Here is a 21,874-nt window from a genome sequence, read left to right on the forward strand (position 1 = left end):
GCAGAGTACATCATGCAAAATGCTGGGCTGGATGAAGCACAAACTGGAATCAAGATTGCCGGGACAAATATCAATAACCTCAGATATGCAATAACACCACCTTATGGCAGAAAGCAAAGAGGAACTAAACAGCCTCTTGAAGAAGGTGAAAGAGAAGTGTGACAAAGTTGGCTTAAAGTTCAACATTCAAAAAACTAAGATCTTGGCATCCGGGCCTATCACATCATGGCAAATAGATGGGGAAACGATGGAAACAGTGACAGACTTTATTTTCTTGGCCTCCAAAATCACTGCAGATGGTGACTGTGGTCATGAAATTAAAAGACTCTTGCTCCTTGGAAGAAAAGCTATGATAAAACTAGATAGCATATTGAAAAGCAGAGACATTACTTTGCCAATAAAGATCCATATAATCAAAGGTATGGTTTTTCCAGTAGTCATGTATAGATGTGAGAATTGGACCATAAAGAAGGCTGAGCATCAAAGAACTGAAGCTTTTGAACTGTGGTGTTGTAGAAGACTCTTGAGATTCCCTTGGACTGCAAGGAAATCAAACCAGTCAATCCTAAAGGAAATCAACCCTGAATATTTATTGGAAGGAGTGATGTTGAAGCTGAAGCTCTGATACTCCGGATACCTGATAAGAAGAGCAGACTCAATAGAAAAGACCCTGATGCTGGGAGGGCTTCCCTGGTGGCTGAGATGTTAAAGAATCTGCCTGTAATACCAGAGACCTGGGTTTGATCCCTGGGTTGGGAAGATCCCCTGGAGGAGGGCATGGTAACCCACTCCAGTGTTCTTGCCTGGAGAATCCTCATGGACAGAGGAGCCTGGCATGCTGCTGTCCATAGGGTCACAAAGAGTTGAACACCACTGAGTGACTAAGCACAGCAAAGCACTAATGCTGGGAAAGATTGAAGACAGGAGGAGAAGGGGACGACAGAGGACGAGATGGTTGGATGGCATCACCGACTCAACAGACATGCGTTTGAGCAGTCTCCGGGAGATGGGGAAAGACAGGGAAGCCTGACACGCTGCAGTCCATAGGGTCGCAAAGAGTCAGGCGGGACTGAGTGCCTGAACAACAATGGCATATGCAACTATATATTAAATCAGATGCTTCAAGTCACTTAGTCTTCACTTTCATTGCAGTTCCAGTCATACATTTGGTAATGCAAGAAACAGCAATCTTGCAAAATAGACAAAATACAAATAACAGAGCTAGTGGTATTATTAAAGTCATAAGTAAGAATTAAACCAAGAACTTGCATTAGGTGTAGCCCAGTATATTCTCACATCATTTGACTTAGTCTATTCTATACCAATCTTTATCTTTCAGGGAAATTATATACTGGCACTGTCCATAAGGCTCCCAGCCTAGTTTCCTATTGTCACTAACCCAGTTACCCTTAGTATAATTTAATTTTTCCCCAGATAAAGGGTGACCTGAAAACTTAAATGACCATAGCCTAGTGTTAACCATATAAATCCATCCTACAAATGTTAGAGGTTTTATTCCTAATTTTTGCTTGTTGTTCTGATTGAATTTGAGTAACTTAGAGGAAAATTCATACTATGTCTAGGGTCAGAGCAGGTATTATTAATTGGACAGGTGAGGGGATCCCACTTAGTAATATCAAGAGCAGCCTGAATACTGTATTGGTGTTTTTCTTTCTGGCTTACTTCACTCTGTATAATAGCCTCCGTATAACAGCCTCCAACTAAAATAAATAAATTTTTTAAAAAATAAGATAAAATTACACTTGAAAAAAAAAAAAGAGTAGCCTGAACAGGACTGAACTTTCTTTCTGCTAAAATTAATTTTGTAACAATCAGCTCATTAGAATCTTATAGTAAGAAATTCACCAAGGTAATCTAGACTTACTAGACACAGGTAACTAGCCACAACCCAACAGCTGAATTGATTTTTTCTTTTGAATCAGTTTTTAAAACTAGCATTCAGCCATGTCCATGAAAGAAAACATTTGATTTATAGGCAAAGGTCCAGAAAGTCAACAAAACATTATAAATGATCACAAGAATTAGGTCTATCATCTTGGGTAAGCTGTCCACTTCTGGTGTCATCTTCTTCTCATCCTGGCGTAAGTGTGGCTTCTTCTGTTTGAGCATTTTAAGATGAGTTGGAGGTCAGCAGTCCTCTCTATAGACCAGTCCAGTGTAGGGTCTTTGTAAGTGGGAATTAATCCAAGAGTCAGTTTCCCTTCAGTGTTACTGTGCATGTGCTAATTAACAGTACCTGAAAAGCCCCTTACATTCAGATCAGAGACAGCCCTTTAAATTATGTCTTCCAGTACACATCATCCCCTGATTGCAGGTCATGCAGTCTCAATCCGAAGATTACTGAGACAAGCTTCAGAAACAAATTGAGAGGATCTGTTACTATTCAATTACCTCTTCCTTAATATATGGTTCATTCTTTCTTTTTTTAATATAAATTTATTTTAATTGGAGGCTAATTACTTTAAAATATTGTAGTGGTTTTGCCATACATTGACATTAATCTGCCACGGGTATACATGTATTCCCCATCCTGAACCCCCCCACCCCCCTCCCCATCCCATCCCTCTGGGTCATCCCAGTGCACCAGCCCCGAGCACCCTGTCTCATGCATCGTGGTTCATTCTTTCTAAATACTCCTCATTCCCTCTACCTCCAGGCCCTAACCTGCCTCGGCTGAATGACCAAGCAGTTAGCAGTGGGGTGGGGATGTGGAGGGTGGCTGTCTGGAGTGGGGTGAGGTGATCAGATAACAGGAGAAGAGCTGGAGTAACAAATGAGCAGGTGGGTCTCCAACCGCTGGGCCTGCACAAAACTGCTTTTCTGGGACCCTCAGGGCATCACTAAAAAGACAAAAACTTCAAAATGGGTATTTTGTAAACTTCTTATTACAAAAAGATTTCAAACACAACAAAAATTAAAAAGCATGCTATGGTGAGCCCTGTATTTCATCACACAGCATCAAAAACTGCAGGAGATAGATGGACTCCAGGCTAGACATTTACAACTGGCCTCCTGTTTGCAGTTCATGGGGCACAAAGAAGTGGGCTTCAGCCAGCATACTCACAACTGTTAGCATTTTCTGAGACAAGAGATAGGTGGGATCCAGTTAGGGCATTTACAATCAGCCTCCTCTTTGCCCTCCAAAATGGGAGTAACAACAGAAACAGGGTAGACAGCCAGTGTTTACCTCTTGCAAACACCTGAAGATAATAGTCATGGCAAGGACAAAGAGGAGCAAAACTCTGTTTGGTTAAAGTTTTCAGGGATCACCACTCCCCGCTCTTTTGGGACAGGGAGACACTACACATGTGCAGAAAGGCTCCTTGTAGGTAAAAAGACATAGGATAACGTCAGGCCATAATGAGTCTTTTTTTGGGGGTGGGGGGGGACCTTTTCTTACTGTTAATGGGCTTCTCAAGGCAAGAATACTGAAGTGGTTTGCCATTCTCTTCTCTAGTGGACCAGGTTTTGTCATAACACTCCACTATGACCCATCCATCCTGGGTGGCCCTGCACAGCATAGCTCATAGCTTCACTGACTTACACAAGGCTGTAATCCATGTGATCACTTTGGTTGGGTTTCTGTAACTGTGCTTTTCATTCTGAAGGATGTGGATTTTAGTTCTTGCTTCTGTCTGCCCTCTGATGGATGAGGATAAGAAGCTTGTGTGAACTTTCTAATGGAAGTGACTGACTTGGGAAAAGCTGGGTCTTGCTCTGGTGGGCAGGGCCATTAAAGATTTACTATCTTTAATCCAATTTTCTGCTCATTGATGAGGCTGTCCGGTGTTAGTAGCTCAGTCATGTCTGACTCTGTAGCCCCTAGGTTCCTCTGTCCATGGAATTCTGCAGGCAAGAATACTGGAGTGGGTTGCCATTCCCTCCTCCAGGGGATCTTCCTGACCCAAGGATTGAACCCAGGTTTCCTGCATTGCCATCTGAGCCATCCAGAAAGTGCTCAGTTCAGTTCAGTCGCTCAGTCATGTCCGACTGTTTGCGACCCCATGAATCGCAGCACGCCAGGCCTCCCTGTCCATCACCAATTCCCAGAGTTCACTCAGATTCACGTCCATCGAGTCGGTGATGCCGTCCAGCCATCTCATCCTCTGTTGTCCCCTTCTCCTCCTGTCCCCAATCCCTCCCAGCATCAAAGTCTTTTCCAATGAGTCAACCCTTCGCATGAGATGGCCAAAGTACTGGAGTTTCAGCTTTAGCATCATTCCCTCCAAAGAAATCCCAGGGCTGATCTCCGTCGTGTGCTAGACGTCCTCATAAAGGCGACACACCCAGATTTCCCTGATGACTTGTGGCAAAGCGGAGTCCTCTGATGTCTCCAGCAGGTGGCGCATTCTTCCACGCTGAGAGAGCTGCTTCACTTAGGAGTTTTGGGGACTGAGTTTTTTGTTTTTTTGTTTTTTAATTGATTTATTTATTTTAATTGGAGACTAATTTTACAATATTGTAGTGGTTTTGGCCAAACACTGACATGAATCGCCATGGGTGTACATGTGTCCCCCATCCTGAACCCCCCTCCCACCTCCCTCCCCATCGCATCCCTCAGAGTTGTCCCCAGTGTACAGGCTTTGAGCATCCTGCTTCATGCATCGAACTTGAACTGGTGATCTATTTCACATACGGTAATATACGTGTTTCAATGCTATTCTATCAAATCACCCAACCCTCACCTTCTCCCACAGAGTCCAAAAGTCTGTTCTTTGTATCTGTGTCTCTTTTGCTGTCTCCCACATAGGGTCATCATTACCATCTTTCTAAATTTCATATATATTCATTAATATACTGCACTGGTGTTTTTCTGACTTACTTCACTCTGTATTATAGGCTCCAGTTTCATCCACCTCATTAAAACTTATTCAAATGTATTCTTTTTAAATAGCTGAGCAATATTCCATTGTGTATATGTACCACAGCTTTCTTATCCATTCATCAGCTGATGAACATCTAGGTTGCTTCCATGTCCTAGCTATTGTGATTAAAATTGAATAATGGAAAGGAATTCCCTGGCAGCCCGTGGGTTAGGACTCTGCGCTTCCACATAGGGAACCTAGGTTTGATCCCTAATTGGAAACTATATATATGCTTGGAATTGGATTTGCTTATTTCTAATATTTACATATGTTGAAATTTAATGGAAATCTTAACACATAAGAGTTGACATTGAAATTAATGAAAGCACTGTGTGAAAAGTAACTGGCCGGGGGAATTTACAACAGAAACCACTGGCTGTATTATTATCATTTGTAAACTGCACTCTGTGCTCAGTGGCCCAGTCGTGTCTGAGCACCACTGGGATGTGCTGGGACCCTTTGTAACCCCATGCGCTGTAGCCCGCCAGGCTCCCCTGTCCATGGAATTTTCCAGGCAAGATTTCTAGAGGAGCTGTGCTCCCTCCCTGTTAGTTGTTTGACCTGAGACAGCCCAGTCCTGGAGTCTATAGGCTCTATGGTAGGGTGAAAGGTGAAGTCCGAAAGGACTTAAGCCAACACACACCCCCAGGACTGCTGCTACCAGTGCCCCGGTCCACACAGCAGGCCACAGCTGCCACATGCTGCCACAGGAGACCCTCCAAATTCACATGCAGGTCTGGCTCAGTCTCTTGGGGGTCACTGCTCCTTCCCCCTGGGTCCTGGTGCATGCAAGGATTTGTTTGTGTCCTCCAAGAGTCTCTGATTCACCCAATCCTGTGGAAGTTTTATAATTGAATCCCACTGACCTTCAAAGTCAGATTCCCTAGGGATTCCCAGTCCCTTTGTCAGATCCCCAGGTCGGGAAGTCTGATGTGGGGCCTAGAGCCTTCACAAAAGTGTGAGAGCTTCTCTGGCATTAATATTCTCCATTATGGGTCATCCACCGGGTGGGTATGGGATTTGACTTCGATGTGATTGAGCCCCTCCTACAATCTCTTTGTGGCTTCTCCCTTGTGCTGTGACATGGGGTATCTTTTTTTTTTTTTTTTTTTTGGTGGGTTCCAACATCTTCCTGTCAAAATCCGGGAGATAGTGAAGGACAGGGAAGCCTGGCGTTCTGCAGTCCATGGGGTCACAAAGAGTTGGACACGAATTAGCGACTGACCAACAACGAAAGTACTGAGTCTTGCTCCTCCCAGAAGCCTTCACTTCCAGATCCGTCTTGGCTAAGGGGTGCATGCACACCCGGGGAGGTTCCCAGGGTGAGTCAGGTAAGGAAAAAGAGATCAGATAATTGGCCTGAAGGAAGACAAAGACCCTGAAGAACTGACCTACATAAATAACTTAATCTCCTCTTTAGTGAACTCCTACTCACTAGGCCCATCTTCTTTCTCTCCGAGTGTGCCTCTCTGCCTTGCTCTCATCTCATCTGTACAAACCATTTCTCTGTGTCCTCTCCCACTTGTTCTATGCCTTTTATAACAAACTTTGTACCTTCATTTATAGTTTCTGCCTCCGTGATAAAGGCATTTTTCACTGCGGGACAAATATCCAAGGAAAAATAGCTTCTAGCCTCTAGCCCTTGCTGGTCTGGTGGCTAGGATTCCTGGTTCTCATCCTGGCTACCAGGCTCAATTCCTTGGCAGGAAATGAAGATCTTGCTTCACACCACATCTCACTGCCGCCTCACCGAGATCAGAACTACAACACTACTCTCTTAGTCCACCCAGGGTGTCGTAGACCTGAGGCTACATGTCCAAGATCAAGGTGCTGGTCAACTATGCTCCTGGTGGGAACCCTCTTCTTGGCTCCCAGACAGTTCCCTCATTGCTGTGTCCTCACATGTGATGGGGAGGGATATTGAGGGAGGAGAGGAGGAGGAGGGAGGGGAAGGAGGGAGGGAGAGAGAAAGAGAGGAAGGTCTCAGGTGCTTTTTCTTATAAAGGCCCTGATCCCATCATGAGGGCCCTACCATTAAGACCTCATCTCAACCTAATGATCTCCCAAAGGCCCTGCCTCCTAAAATCATCACATCAGGAGTTAAGGATTCAACATTTCAACTCTAGGGTGTACACAGTTCAATCCATAGTAAATACTCAGATCTATTTCTTTAGATCAAAGCACACCCTCATTTAAATGTTGGTTTTTGCTATGTATTCATGTTTGCTAACGTATTTTAAGGAAGAGACTGTTATTGTTGCTGTTGTTGTTGTTGCTGTTGTTGTTTAGTCCGACTCTTTTGTGGCCCCATGAACTGTAGTCTACGGGCTCCTCTGTCCATGGAATTTCCCAGGGAAAAATACTGCAATGGGTTGCAACATTTTTCCTCCAGGGGCTCTTCTCAACCCAGGGATCAAAATAATGCCTCTTGCATTGCAGGCAGATTCTCTACCACTCAGCCTCCTGGGAACCCCAAGGAAGAGAGTACCATTTCATAAAATGTACATAACCACAAATGCTATTTTCTTCCAAATAAAATTAACATCTGATATCTAGCCCATGTTCAAATTTCCCTAATCCTCTAAAAAAAAACAAAGTCCTTTATAGTTTACTTATTCAAATCTAGGTCTAGAGGATGAATATTTGGATGTTGCATTTGGTTGTTCTAAGACTTTCAATAAATAAAATTCTCCCCCTTTCTCTTTATACCATTTATTTGTTTAAAATATGAGAGGAGGTAGGTGATTTGCCTCATAGAAAGTCCAAAGTCTTGTGTTGAGAGCAGGAGTCCACAACACCGATGCCAGGACCAGTACCAGTCTTTGGTCTGTTAGGAACCAGACACACAGCGGAAGGTGAGTGGCACACAAGCAAGTGAGGCTTCATCTGTATTTTCAGCCACTCCCCATCGCTCTCCCATCACCCCCAGATGGGATAGTCTCATTCCAGGAAAACAAGCTCAGGGTGCCCACAGAGTCTGTATTATAGTGAGTTGTATAACTATTTCATTATATATCACAACATAATAATAACAGAAATAAAGTCCACAATAAATGTAATACCCTTGAATCATCCAGAAATCACCCCCTCTACCACGTCTCTAGAAAATTTGTCTTCCAGGAAACCAGTTCCTAGTGCCAAAAAAAGCTGGACACTGCTGATTTAGAGGATTGCTTCTCTCTTCCTTTATCTATGTATTTCCCTGAAAACTGGTAGTTAGATCTAGACTTGTGTTCAACAAATTTTATCGAAACATTTAATTTGTAGTTACATATATTTCTTATGGCATCTCTTAAGAGACATAATCGCTAGTTGCCTCACTTTAATGTATGCTGAGATGCAGCAGGTCCTGATGTTGCCAACCTCATGCATGCATTATAAACTTCACCTTTGACCTTTCATCTTATGGTTTTATCATCCATGGATGATCTTGACCAAGATCCACTAATTCATGAGAATGTTGCGAAACAATGGTTTCTTCTTTCTACCACTGCTGAATTTAATTCCTGGAAATCTTCAATTAATAAGAGCATTCTTTCAAATGTTTATAGTTACATGAAATATGCTTCATACAAACAAAAATAGCATAAATATTGGTGATTATTTCCCTTTCTCAGTGTCCATGACGGTGACTTTGTGCCCTAGCAATCTGCCACAGTGGCAAATTACATGTTATCTATTAACATTTGGAACTCCTGAATTTTTATATATTTAATTTGTTTCAGTGGATTTGATCTGATGCTAAAATTATCTCACTTTCAGCCTCATCAAATGGATTCCTAAACTTTTTGTTCAGCTCTTGCTAATCTTTGAAGGCCCTCAAATTCCTGGTCCTTCAAAATTCTCAGGCTTATCTTGTTCATTCCTTGGCCCAGTCCTGAAATCAGTCATCTCTTCCACAACCCATGGACCTTAGGGTGGGAATGGAATTTAGAGGCCGCATGATCTGGAATTTCACAATTCACGTACTGTTGAAACCTGGCTTGGAGAATTTTGAACATTACTTCACTAGCATGTGAGATGAGTACAACTGTGCAGTTGTTTGAGCATTCTTTGGCATTGCCTTTCCTAGGGGTTGGAATGAAACCTGACCTTTCCCAGTCCTGTGACCACTGCTGAGTTTTCCAAATTTGCTGGCATATCGAGTGCAGCACTTTCACAGTATCATCTTTTAGGATTTGAAATAGCTCAACTGGAGTTCCATCGCCTCCACTAGCTTTGTTGGTAGTGATGCTTCCTAAGGCCCACTTGACTTCACATTCCAGGGTGTCTGGCTCTAGATGAGTGATCACACCATTGTGATTATCTGGGTCATGAAGATCTTTTTTGTACAGTTTTTCTGTGTATTCTTGCCACCTCTTCTTAATATCTTCTGCCTCTGTTAGGTCCATACAATTTCTGTCCTTTATCGAGCCCATCTTTGCATGAAATATTCCCTTGGTATCTCTAATTTTCTTGAAGAGATCTCTAGTCTTTCCCATTCTATCATTTTCCTCTATTTCTTTGCACTGATCACTGAGGAAGGCTTTCTTATCTCTTCTTGCTGTTCTTTGGAACTCTGCATTCAAATGGGTATTTCTTTCCTTTTCTCTTTTGCATTTTGCTTCTCTTCTTTTCACAGCTATTTGTGAGGCCTCCTCAGACAGCCTTTGCATTTCTTTTTCTTGGGGATGGTCTTGATTCCTGTCTCCTGTACAATGTCACGAACCTCTGTCCATAGTTCATCAGGCACTCTATTAGATCTAATCCCTTGAATCTATTCTCACTTCCACTGTATAATCATAAGGGATTTTATTTAGGTCATACCTGCATGGTCTAGTGGTTTTCCCTACTTTTTCAATTTAAGTCTGAATTTGGCAATAAGGAGTTCATGATCTGAGCCACAGTCAGCTCCCGGTCTTGTTTTTGCTGACTGTATAGAGTTTCTCCATCTTTGGCTGCAAAGAGTATAATCAATCTGATTTTGGTGTTGACTATCTGATGATGGCCATGTGTAGAGTCTTCTGCTGTTGGAAGAGGGTGTTGCTATGACCAGTGCATTCTCTTGGAAAAACGCTATTAGCCTTTGCCCTGCTTCATTCTATACTCCAAGGCCAAATTTTCCTGTTACTCCAGGTGTTTCTTGACTTCCTACTTTTGCATTCCAGTCCTCTATAATGAAAAGGACATCTTTTTTGGGTGTTAGTTCCAGAAGGTCTTATAGGTCTTCATAGAACCATTCAGCTTCTTCAGCATTACTGGTCGGGGCATAGACTTGGTTTACCATGATATTGAATGGTTTACCTTGGAAAGGAACAGAGATCATTCTCATTTTTGAGACTGCATCCAAGTACTGCATTTCAGACTCTTTTGTTGACTATGATGGCTACTCCATTTCTTCTAAGGGAGTTTTGCCCATAGTAGTAGAATGGTCATCTGAGTTAAATTCACCCATTCCAGAGATTACAGTAGTCTCTCTGTATTCTGAGAATTTTCCAAGTCAAACACACACAGAGACTGATAGAGGTAAAGGTTTTACAGAGACATTCATGTTTCTTATCAGATCCACCATTACCCTAAAGGGGACAATTAGGGCAGATCAAAGCATATGTAATTAGCTACTCTTGGTCACCACTGCATGCTCAGAACTTGATCTTCCCTGAGTACTTGGCCCCAGGAAGAAGCATAAAGTGGCTTGCGCTCCTCAGGCTGGTGGCCCTGTCAAAGCGCATAGTCATGTAAGTATGGGGACTGTAAGTAGCATCATCTCTCTTTCTGGGCTTTCTCTTTTCATCCTCTTATTCTTCCACCTATCAGGGTTAGAAGAGAAAATAATCACTTCCTGGAAGTCTTAAACTTCAGCTGTCACTGATTGATGAGATTCTTGTCATGGGCACCATGGAGGGCAAGGTTCACGGGTCAGGACTGCAGGGTTGCATACCCCTAGGAGTACCAGTCACATCATGACCTATATAAAGATGGCACTCCTTGGAACTGTTCAGTGCATGACCTGTATAGCTATAAGTGTGGTGCTACAGAAAAGCATTTCTCCTGCATTTGCTTTAGGTCTTCTCTCTGCTCTCTCTCCTCCTCTGTGTATATGTGTCAGTGTCTTCATCTGCGTAGGCTCCAAATGGTCATCTGGTTTACCCAAGATTACACAACAGAACCTGTATGCAGACCTAGGTCTTTGACACGTCTTTGCATGGCATTCTGACAAAAGGTGACTCTCATAAAAATGCTTGGAGGATACACAGTGCCATTACAATGCCAGATACAACAGTCATACCTGGTTACTGCCATTTCTTTGTTTCCTTTTCCCTATGGCCACCTGGAGACGGAGGCGCCAGAAAGGGAAAGAAAGTGAAGTTGCTCAGTCATGTCCAACTCTTTGCGACCCCATGGACTGTAGCCCACCAGGCTCCTCCATCCATGGCATTTTCTAGGCAAGAGTACTGGAGTGGGTTACCATTTCCTTCTCCAGGGGATCTTCCCAACCCCGGGATCTAACCCAGGTCTCCCGCATTGTGGGTAGATACTTTACCATCTAAGTCTCCAGGGAATTCCAATTTTTATATATAAAAAGGAGACGCTAGGCTGGGCCTTAAAGAGGAAACTGGAGAGCTTCTCAAACGAAGGGACCTCTGAGCAGAGGTTGTGAGGAGGAGCAGTTGGAAGTGATTTCAGGCCCTAGGATATCCAGAGGGAGGCAGGACAGTGGGAATCAAGGGTGGCCAGGCTGCCAAGTCTGCCCTAACCTCCGTCCCTGGCCCCTGTAGATGGCTTATGTTGGCAACATCACCATTGGAACACCACCTCAAGAGTTCCGGGTCATCATTGACAAGAGCTCGTCTGACCTCTCCATCCTTGGCATCTGACAGATATGGATCTCTTGCGTTGGCAGTTGCATACCAGACATATGACCCCCAAGATGTCCACCACCTTCCAAGTGCAAGTGGAGGAAATTCGACCTCCACTATGGCTTTGGAAAGATAACAAGAGTTCTTGCCAGTGAAACTATTTGGGTAATGGGGGAACCAGGGGCTGAGTCCGGGCTGGCCCTGGGAGCAACCACTGCCTGCAAAACAGATGCACGACCAGCTGGGAGGGACCGTCTTTCTGAAAGTCCCCTAGTGGCTGGCCACCTGCCCAGCAGGGCCCTGTCCCTGGGGAGACAGCTCCCCTGCTGACACACAAACTCCCAAAACAATGAACCCCAGAGAGGGGCTTGGGATGTGAACTTGCATCTCCATTACCCAACGTTCATTTTGCTGGAGCAGGAAGAAGGGGCAATAAAGCACCCCCTTGTATATTCACAGGCTCTACAGGGCACTTTTGTGGTAATAACTTGTTTCATCCTGCAACATCCCCAGGCAGGAGGTACTATTATTAGCTCAGGATAAAGATGAGGGACATGAGGTGCACAGAGCGAGGACCTTGCCAAGGTCACATATTTTTTCAGTGGAGCTTCGCTGACCTTCAGGACTCAAGTAGGTGTGGGTTTGGGGAGAGGATAAAACTGATCTGGTTCCCCTGGGGCAGCACAGGGCTTCAGATATCCAGGCAGGGGAATCAGGGGTCACAGATGTAAGATGGGTCTGATAAAAGGGTTCTCACTCTAGGGGGCCTTTGAGACTAATAAAAACTATGGCCTGCCCCCCACACACACACAAAGTGCCTGAGTATGCCCTCCCTGTGTTTCTCTGTCTCGGTCTCTCTCTCTCTGTCACACACACACACACACACACCACACACACACACACACACACACACACACACACACACACACACACACACACACAAGTGTGCACGTCCCCAAAAGCCTGATATCCAGGCAAAATTTTCATTAGAACCCAGCCAGTGACATTGCATAATGGCTTCTGCCTGCCTGGGCACATGTAGAATCCACAATGCATTGCAATGAATTCAGGTCATGTTTGTCATCAGATCACGAAAGTGAAACTGTTAGTCACTCAGTCTTGCAACCCCATGGACTTAGCTCGCCAGGCTTGTCTGTCCGTGGAATTCTCCAGGCAAAATACTGGAGTGGGTTGCCATTTCCTTCACCAGGGGAACCTTCCAACCCAGGGAATGAACCTGGGTCTCCTGCATTAACAGGCAGATTCTTTACTGTCTGAGCCACAAGGGAAGCCCATCAGATCATAGTGTTGCCAAAGAGAAGACTAGTCTGCTCTCTATTCGTTGTATCCTTAGAGGGGGACCATTCAGTCCTGTCCTGAGTCTGGTTGCCCCACCTGTACAGAAGACATGAGATCAATTTGGCTCACTCAGATGGTGTTTGCAGGAGAAGCAGGTGTTGTTAAAATCCACAGCCCCACACAAATGGAAGCCCAATTCCTATCCCAGCTTGTCCTACCCATCTGAGGTCAACTGAGGCCTCAGTTCTTCTCTGCAGTGCTAATGGCATTTGCACCAAACAGCCCAGCCTCGCTTCCCAGCGCTTTATGTGGGAACACTCTCCTGTCTCACAGGTTGGGACAGCTGCTGCCAGGAACCAGACAATTGGCCTGACCAAGAATCAGATTGGTGGGTTCCTGGAAAATTCAACTTATGATGGCATCCTGGGCTTGGCCTACCCCAGCCTCGCCAGGCATGAAGCCACCCCTCTCTTCGACAACCTGAAGAGACAAGGAGTCATTTCTCAACCTGTCTTTGCCTTGTTCCTGAGCAGGTAAGTCTGAGCTGGACAAGCCCTTCCTCCAAACTAGCTCTAAGATGCTTTCAGTTGCATGAAAAAGCATAGGCCACCTCATCCAGAAGATTCCTGAGGGATAGTCTAGTCGAGGAGAACTACGGCCCCAGGATCACAAATGGCCCCATCACTGGGTTTTTGTCAATAAAAAAAAGGTTGTGTTTCATCGGAACACAACCATTCTCATGGATTCAAGGGTGCAGTTTGGTCCAGTGGGATGGAGAAGGAGGGAGAGAAATGGTCCAGGATATGGCTGGAGGAAAAAGTAACAGGATTTGCTGATGAATTTGATGCAGAAGGAGAGGGATGGTGGGAATGTTTCCTTCCTCACTAACATTTCACCGGGAACCCAGGACGAGCTACAGAATTTGCAGGAGCCAGCGCAAAATGAAAATGTGGAACCCCTTGTTCAAAACATATTAGGAATTTCAAGACAGGGAGAGTGGAGGTGGGCAGCCTGCTCAGCTTGAAGTCCCATAGACAGCACAGGTCACAGGCAAGAGAAGCCAACCCTGGGTGAGCCTGAACCTATGTTCTTAGCTCCCTCAGACATCAGGTTTCCTGAAAACTGACAGGCTAGACAAGGAGGAAGCCCGACCCCTCCAACAGAGAGTCCTCTGAGGGTATATCTGAGCATTCAGGTGGCTGGAAAGGTCCAGACCCTCTTCAGAAGGATGGGTAGTCAGAGCTAGGCCTGGTTGGAGCCAGACTGACCAGCTTTGAACCTCTTCTGTGACACTCATTAGGTGGGGACCGACCCTGGTCAGGTACTCAAGCTCTCCAAGCATCCGTTTCCGCACGTGTAAAATAGAGACGGTAGTAGTGCCTCTGATGGGTGAAGAAGCACAGTCCTCAGACAGCGCCTGGTGTTACTCTCCTCCAACGAGCCCCTTCTTCCTTCTCTCTTCAGAGAGCCACCGAAGAGCAGCTTGCTGATGCTTGGTGGGGTGGACCACGCCTACCATAACGGGGCTCTCAAGTGGGTACCAGTGACCCAAGCCCGCTTATGGCAGATAACCATGAACCGGTAAGCCTCCCCCTCTGAGGGCCACCCCAAATGATCCTCCCACACATGCACATGGACACATACAGACACACACAAATGCACTCACAGTCACATACAGACGTGCTGCACACGCATGCACACATAAAAACATACAGAGACACATATAAACACATATGCAGGCAAACATATAAACTCAGAGAGATGCACAGGAACACACACCACCCACGGGTTCATTTGCCTCAGGGCTGCTGATAGGGCCTCTCACCAGGATCCTGAAAGGGTCCAGAGAGGCCTAGGAAGCAGGGGGAGGGCTGCACCCCTGTGCTGTGAGGTGGGGAGCCCGGCTAGAGGACCCTATAGTGTGGTGAAAAGAGGATCAGGAGGCATTTCACCAACCTGAACAGGACTGTGTGAAGATGACCTACTGAGCAGAGCCACACAGGACCTACAGTGTTCTCAGTACACAAAAATGCCAGTTGAAGCACTGGGAAAACTGGTCTCCTCAGAGAGAAGTTACCCAGCACGAAGAGAGTTTGGCTGCAGTCTTGAGACCTGAGAGCAACCCATAAAAAGAGACACCCCTCCTGACCAGGGCTACTTACCACCCAAACTGGGCACACAGTGGGGCAGGGGCTGTGACTGAGTCAGGAAGCTGGGGTGCAGGAGTGGCCTGAGAACAAGGGGCAATAATTGATGGGGTTCTCTGTGATGCCCTCAGGCCACAGCTTCCCTGCTCTTTGGAGGCCCCTGGGTCTGCTCATGCTCCCCTGGCAGGGGCCTCAGGGTCTGAGCCGGATGAGGGGGCAGTGCTGGGAGACAAACTCACCCACACTCTGACCATCTGCTGTCCTAGAGACCTGCATCTTCACTGTATGGGCCGACCCATCATTGGTGAGACACAGATACAGGTCTCTGGGTGTTCCTCATTCATTCATTCAACAGACATACATTGTGCATCGCCTGGTGTGCTGGGCACTTGAGGGAGGCACTGAGGATTCAACTTGCCGTCACATCTAGTGAGGCAGACGTGCATGAAACGACATGAAATGAAGTTCACACACAGTGAATTACCACCTTGGTACATGCTAGACCTGGGGAGGAGTCTACAGAGACTCTGATCTAGGACAGGAGCCTGATCTAGTCTGGGGGGAAGACTTTCCTGACATAGTGGCAATTAACCTGGAAGATGAAGAAAAATTAGCTAGGCCAAGGAGATGGGGTCTTCTAGGAAGGTCACCAGCACAAGTCCAGGCCCTGAGACACGAAAGAGCCTGGTGCCTGCAAGAACTGAAAGGAAGTCAAAAAGATAATGTGACCAGAGAAAAAGAAAACTGAGTCAGGGCAAGAGCTGAAGGGCTTTTCAGGAGACAGTCAGCCAGGGGGCAGTCACTGAAGAGGCTTCAGAGTGATCCTGGTGCCTGCTTTGTCCCTCTGTCTCTCAGCGTCTCCATAAACAAAATGGTGGCTGCTTGTCCTGGCAGATGTCGGGCTATTGTGGACAGTGGGAGCTCAGTGCTGGCTGGCCCAACTCAAGTGGGCCACAGCATCTTCAAACACATCAACCCCAATCCCAAGGAGAAAAACCAGGTGAAGGGTCATGCCACAGGATCATTCCTGGGCTCTGCACACACCAAGGATCACCTGGGCCAACCTCCCTCCTGCTTTCTTTCACAGCTTGATTTCATGCGACAGTGCCAAGACCCTGCCTCCTATTATCTTCACTGTCAATGGCATGGACTTCCCAGTGTCCCCCAAATACTACCTCCAGAAGGTGAGAGGACAACTTTGGGGTCTGGTTCCCAAGTTTGGGATTTGCAAGAACTCTTGGGCTGCCGTTGGGGGGAAGGGACCCTCTACAGGCCAAGCCATACCATGGCAGATGCTGCTGAGCCCCTGTGGCTGGGCCAGTGCCTCCCACAAAACCAACCACGTGAGAGTAAAGGGCCGTCTGGGACATCCATCCTCCTGAACTAAATGTGGAGACACCACCCCATGCAGGCATGGTGGGAGTCACAAGGAGAGGGGAACACTGAGGGCCTCAGTCCTCACAGAGCTTCCGTTCAACCAGAGACCTCAGATGCAGAAACATGGAAAGTCAGCTCTAGCAACCCCTGAAATAGAACAGGTGACAAGAAGGATGTCTGGGACAGTCTCATTGTGCTGTCCCACCGTACGGGTCAATAGTCTCCCCTTCCCAACTCGAAAGACTCCAGGTTGAGATCATAAATTACATGCTGACCCTAGAACTTCACTGCAACTTCACACTCTGTGAGTTGGGGTTCTGACCCCTCTGTGGGGAGGTTGGACGCTAAGGTAAATAAAGGATGTACTGTGACTGCTCAGCCCCAGCACAGGGTGGAGGCTTCACGTCAGCTCCCTGTGGGAGTTCAGAGCAGGCCGATGGGCTCAAAGGAGGCTTGGAAGAAGAGACGGAATTGCAGAAATTCTAAACACCCCAGCCTCATGGAGGAACGAGGAAGCCTGCTTGGGTTGAGTTGATCTGTATTGGATTCCTTACAAATGGTAGCCCCGGGTGCTGTACAAAGGGGTCCAGGGGCAGATGACGGGTGATAAGGGATACAGACCAGGGGAGCTTCAGGACAAGTTACCCAACCCAGTCTGGAGTGGCCAAATAATGTGAGTGTGAGACCAGAAAAGTTTCCTAGATGGCCTGAGAGCAGTATAAAGAACGCATTGTGACAATGGGAAACCAACAACCACCTACTGTGTAGCTCAGGGAGCCCTGCTCAGTGTTATGTGGCAGCCTGGATGGGAGGGGAGTTTGGGGGAGAATGGATACATGTATACGTATGGCTGAGTCCCATTGCTGTCCACCTGAAACTATCACAATACTGTTAATTGGCTACCCTCCATTAAAAAGTTGAACATTTTTTTAGAAAAAATAATGGGTTGTGGCCAATGGAGAGCTAAACAGGCATTCTTAGAGAGAAAAAAGAGAGCAAGAGTCAGAAGGAAAGAAACAGCAGCATGTGAGGGGAACTATGGGCCATTCTTGTTCTTTATTTAAAAAATACATTGAAGTAGAACTGATTTACAATGTTGTGTTAATTTCTGCTCTGCACCTAAGCCACTCAGTTTTATATATATTCAAATACATACATGCGGCTGCTGCTTAGGCGCTTCAGCTTGCCTAACTCTGTGAGACCCCATGGACTGCAACCCGCCAGGCTCCTCCATCCAGGGGATTCTCCAGGCAAGAATACTGGAGTGGGTGGCCATGTCCTCCTCCAGGGGATCTTCCCAACCCAGGAATCGATCTCCTGCATTGCGGGCAGAATCTTTACCACTGAGCCACCAGGGAAGCCCACAAATATATACCAGCTCTTTTTTATATTCTTTCCCATTACAGTTTATCATGAGATACTGAATACAGTTACCTGTGCTATACAGTAGGACTTTGTTATTTAAATATCAAATATTAGTTCGCATCTGTTAATACCAAACTCCCAATCGTCCCCTCCCCACACCCCTCTCACATGTTTTGGCCCTTCTTGTTCCTATACCCTCACTACTGCAGCTGCTATGAGGGCCACTTGATTCTTCCCAAAGAAGGGGAAAAAATGGGAAAGCTCTCTGCTCTGGATATTGAGGGGGTGGCAGGTAAGTGCTCACGCTGCCTGGTGTGTGTTTCTGTCTCCCCCAGGTTTCTAAAGACATCTGCTTTATCAGCTGTCACGGGGGCACGGAAGACATGAGCCCCTCAGAGACCTGGGTCCTGAGTGACATCTTCCTGAGAGCATATTTCACAGTTTTCGATCGGAGTAAAAACAAGATTGGCCTGGCTCCCTCAGTGTAAATGCTGGGCTGCTTCAGGAATCACTCCAAAGACACACTCACACAGAGGGCACTCCCTCCCAGGGATGCTGAGGCACTGCTTTTGGGGCTCTGCAAGCCCTGTCCTCAGCAAAGAATAAAGGATTTCATCTCAATGGAGCTCACACAAATGGCTGCCTCTCTGAGTCAGGAAGGTACATCACAACCGGGCAGGATCTAGAATCAAGTCTGAAGCACAAACGAGAGGAGCCCAGCTCCAACTGGCTTCAAGAAAAGGGAGACTTATTGGAAGGATACAGGTATCCAGGATACAGGAAAAAGAACAGATCCAAAGATCTCAGGGACTGGACTCAAGAAATCAGAAGCCATCAGTTCACTCTTTCCTCACACTTCCCCTTCTCTCTTCTTTGATTCTCAGCCTGACAGCTTTCTTCCCGCAGGTTTCTACACCTAGTGAGAGAGTTTCAAGCTGCCTGCCTCACGCCTTGATCTCTCTAAGGCAACTAACCAGTAAGGAAAGAAGCTCAGAAGACATCAGGGTGCAAGGGAGGGCTCTGAATGGACCGTCTCAGATCGTGTGTCCAGTCCTGGACCAAGCATCCTGGCAGGGGCATGGCGTCCTATAATTGGCTTAATTCGTCACCTGGCCCTGCCCCCACAGCATGTGATCGACCGGTTCCTCATTAACAGACCCTGAGAAAGAATCGTTTTCTTCTTTCCTGATCCTTTCCTTCTTTCTTTCTTCCTTCTCTCCTCCTTTAATTCCTTTCTTTGTTTTGTCTCCTCTGAGCATTCACCTCCACAGAGCTCACAAACCTAGGTGTGAGAAAACTTCAGATTCCTCCAGGGACCACATCAGTCAAGAGAACAACAAACTCAAGATGTCTGGATGGAACTCAGATCAATAGAATTCAGCTTCGTGCTCCCTTCATGACTCAGTGGTCAAGAATCCACCTGCCAATGCAGGAGACATAGGTTCGATCCCTGATCCAGTAAGAACGCACATGCCAAGGATCAATTAAGCCCGTGGACCACAACTATTGAGCCTGTGCTCTAGAGTCCAGAAACCACACTGCTGAGCTCACGTGCAGTCACTACTGAGACCCACATGCCCTCCAGCCCATGCTCCACAACAAGAGAAGCCATTGCAATGAGAAGCTAGCAAACACATTAGAAATACATTGGAAATAAGACAATGGGGGTAAAAACCCCAACGTGGTCACTTACTGTGCAGCACCCTACCTAACTAGGACTCACTTCTAGGATTCACTTCATCTGCAAAATAGGCTCATCGCCTAACTTGAAGTGTACCCAGAATCTCATATGTTTACAAAGCCCCAGAACCCTGCCAACACCACATGGCAACAAGACAAAAAGAGTAAGAGCTACTGCTACCCTAAGGGGGGTGGGGGAAAAAAACAAAAACAAAAAACAGAAGCTTCCCAGATGAAATCTACAAAGAAATTTTTCTGCATAATGAAAATACAAAGGCACCAAGCCAGATTTCTGAGATAATCTAGGGGGAAAAAAGCTTTTCTGGGCATATGACTGTCACGAGTTCTTGTTTCAGGGTCCAGTCTTTCTCCCCAAGTCCTAACTCCCAGGCCTGTGCAGGGCCTGGAAAGTCAGCCAAAGAAAAGTCTTCTTTCCCAAGTCCCTCTGTCATCACTACCAGCAGCTCTAGGGCTGACAGTCACAGACCTCACAGGTTTAGCATCCTTGGGGGCACCAGTAGGAAATGGGACTCCTGGGTAAGAAGCAGGCAGCCGATGAAGAGGGTAGAAAAGCCCCTAGCCAGCAACAGTATTACTGGGATACAGCTGGAGTGAAAGGAAGTGAGTCTGTGAAGTTTCCAGAGTTAAGGGTGGACATCACCAGGGTGAGTGAACCCAGACAATGGGCAGCTGAAAAAGCACTGACTTCTCTCAGGGGCAGAAACACTGAGGTGTAGAGTCAACTTTGCCAGTAACACACAAACACACACCACTGCTCTTGGAACCCAGGAGGAACTAGACATACCTTGGGGATACACAAACACCAATGACCTTTGTACCCAGCAGGCCCAGAACTAGGGACTGGCCAGTGATGCTGGGAAAAGGATAGGGGCCAGGAGCAGACCCGAGGCTGAGAAGCCATATCCTCACTGCCTGGAGGGGCGGGGCGGAGAGGGAGTGCACAGCTCAAAGGGTTACAGATCAAAGCATCCCTTGGACCCCACTCTGCCAAAGAATCCCCCTGGCAAGTCAGACCCCACTCTTACTCTTCTCTCCCCACCTGTACGATGGGCAAATTGGCTCTTTGCTCATCAGAAGTGTGGCAAGCAAGATGCTCAAGTACAGGGAGGTGGGTGAAAGGTGGTGATGAGGAGTGGCGCAGGACTGGAGGCCCGACTGGCCCAGGGAGCCTGGGCACTGCCTCCTTCTACTGGTTTAACTGCAAAGAGCACGGGCAGCAGGGCTTTAGCGGGTCACATGCCCATCGTGCCCAATCCCAGCCTCTGCCAAGTGAGGCGCGTGGGGAGCGTCTGCTGGCGCTGCCCACAACCCCATCCTTGCCCCTCCCCAGGTCCAGCTCACCTACCCCTGGCCACCACAGCCATGGTTACCACTGGTTAAATCGCAGCCCAAGCCCACACTTCCGAGGACCACAAACATCCCCCTCACCAGATGGGACCTCCCTCCAATGTTCAGGCTGGGGCCCACGTCACTATTCTGAGGCAGATGGCCTTAGAAAAGAGTGCTCCTCCTCTCTTATTTCCTCCAGTTTTCCACTTCTGGCTCTTTTCAGCCTCCCCACCCACTATGACCCCCGTTCCTTATCACTTGCACCTATGTCCCTAATACCAGGCCTCCATTTCCCCAGTTTTCCTATTCAGAGGGCCCTGACACAGGCAAAAAGTGAAAATGAGAGAAACAGAAGGTAGCTCCTTACTCTCCTCTTGTTCGTTCACTCCACATACATTCACTGAAGACCTGTGCTGTTAAGACTTGTGGATGCAAAAGTGAACACACCACCCCCAGATTCAAGGAAGTCACCTTCTTGCTTGGGATTTCAGAGGAAACAAGAGATCTTCTTATTCTAGCCATCTCAGTCCTTTAGATGACTTTGATCAGGAACAAAAATTATTAAAGTAGAAATAGGCATCTTGTTGCTGTGCTGTGCTAAGTCACTCAGTCATGTCTGACTCTGTGATCCCACAGTAGCCTGCCTGGCTCCTCTCCCCATGGGGATTCTCCAGGCAAGAATACAAGAGTGGGTTGCCATGCCCTCTTCCAGGGGATCTTCCCAAATCCGGGATCAAACCCAGGTCTCCCACATTGCAGGCACATTATTTACCTTCTGTACCACCAGGGAAGCCCAAGAATACTGGAGTGGGTAGCCTATCCCTTCTCCAGGGGATCTCCCCAAACCAGGAATCAAACTGGGGTTTCCTGCATTGTGGGTGGATTCTGTACCAGCTGGGCTACCAGGGAAGCCCCATCCTGTTTTCAGCCA

General features: G+C 46.8%; 1 protein-coding gene across 1 annotated transcript; it reads left to right on the forward strand.

The window, feature by feature from the left end:
• LOC102169460 (pregnancy-associated glycoprotein 2-like) lies at positions 11,645-18,401 on the forward strand. The gene is made up of 7 exons (XM_005699813.2): positions 11,645-11,715; positions 11,797-11,890; positions 13,358-13,557; positions 14,489-14,605; positions 16,027-16,171; positions 16,257-16,355; positions 18,249-18,401. The coding sequence occupies exons 1-7, from the start codon at positions 11,645-11,647 to the stop codon at positions 18,399-18,401; spliced, it is 879 nt and encodes a 292-aa protein (XP_005699870.2).

The sequence above is a fragment of the Capra hircus genome, chromosome 29, assembly GCF_001704415.2.
Source record: "Capra hircus breed San Clemente chromosome 29, ASM170441v1, whole genome shotgun sequence".
Classification (NCBI taxonomy): domain Eukaryota; kingdom Metazoa; phylum Chordata; class Mammalia; order Artiodactyla; family Bovidae; genus Capra; species Capra hircus.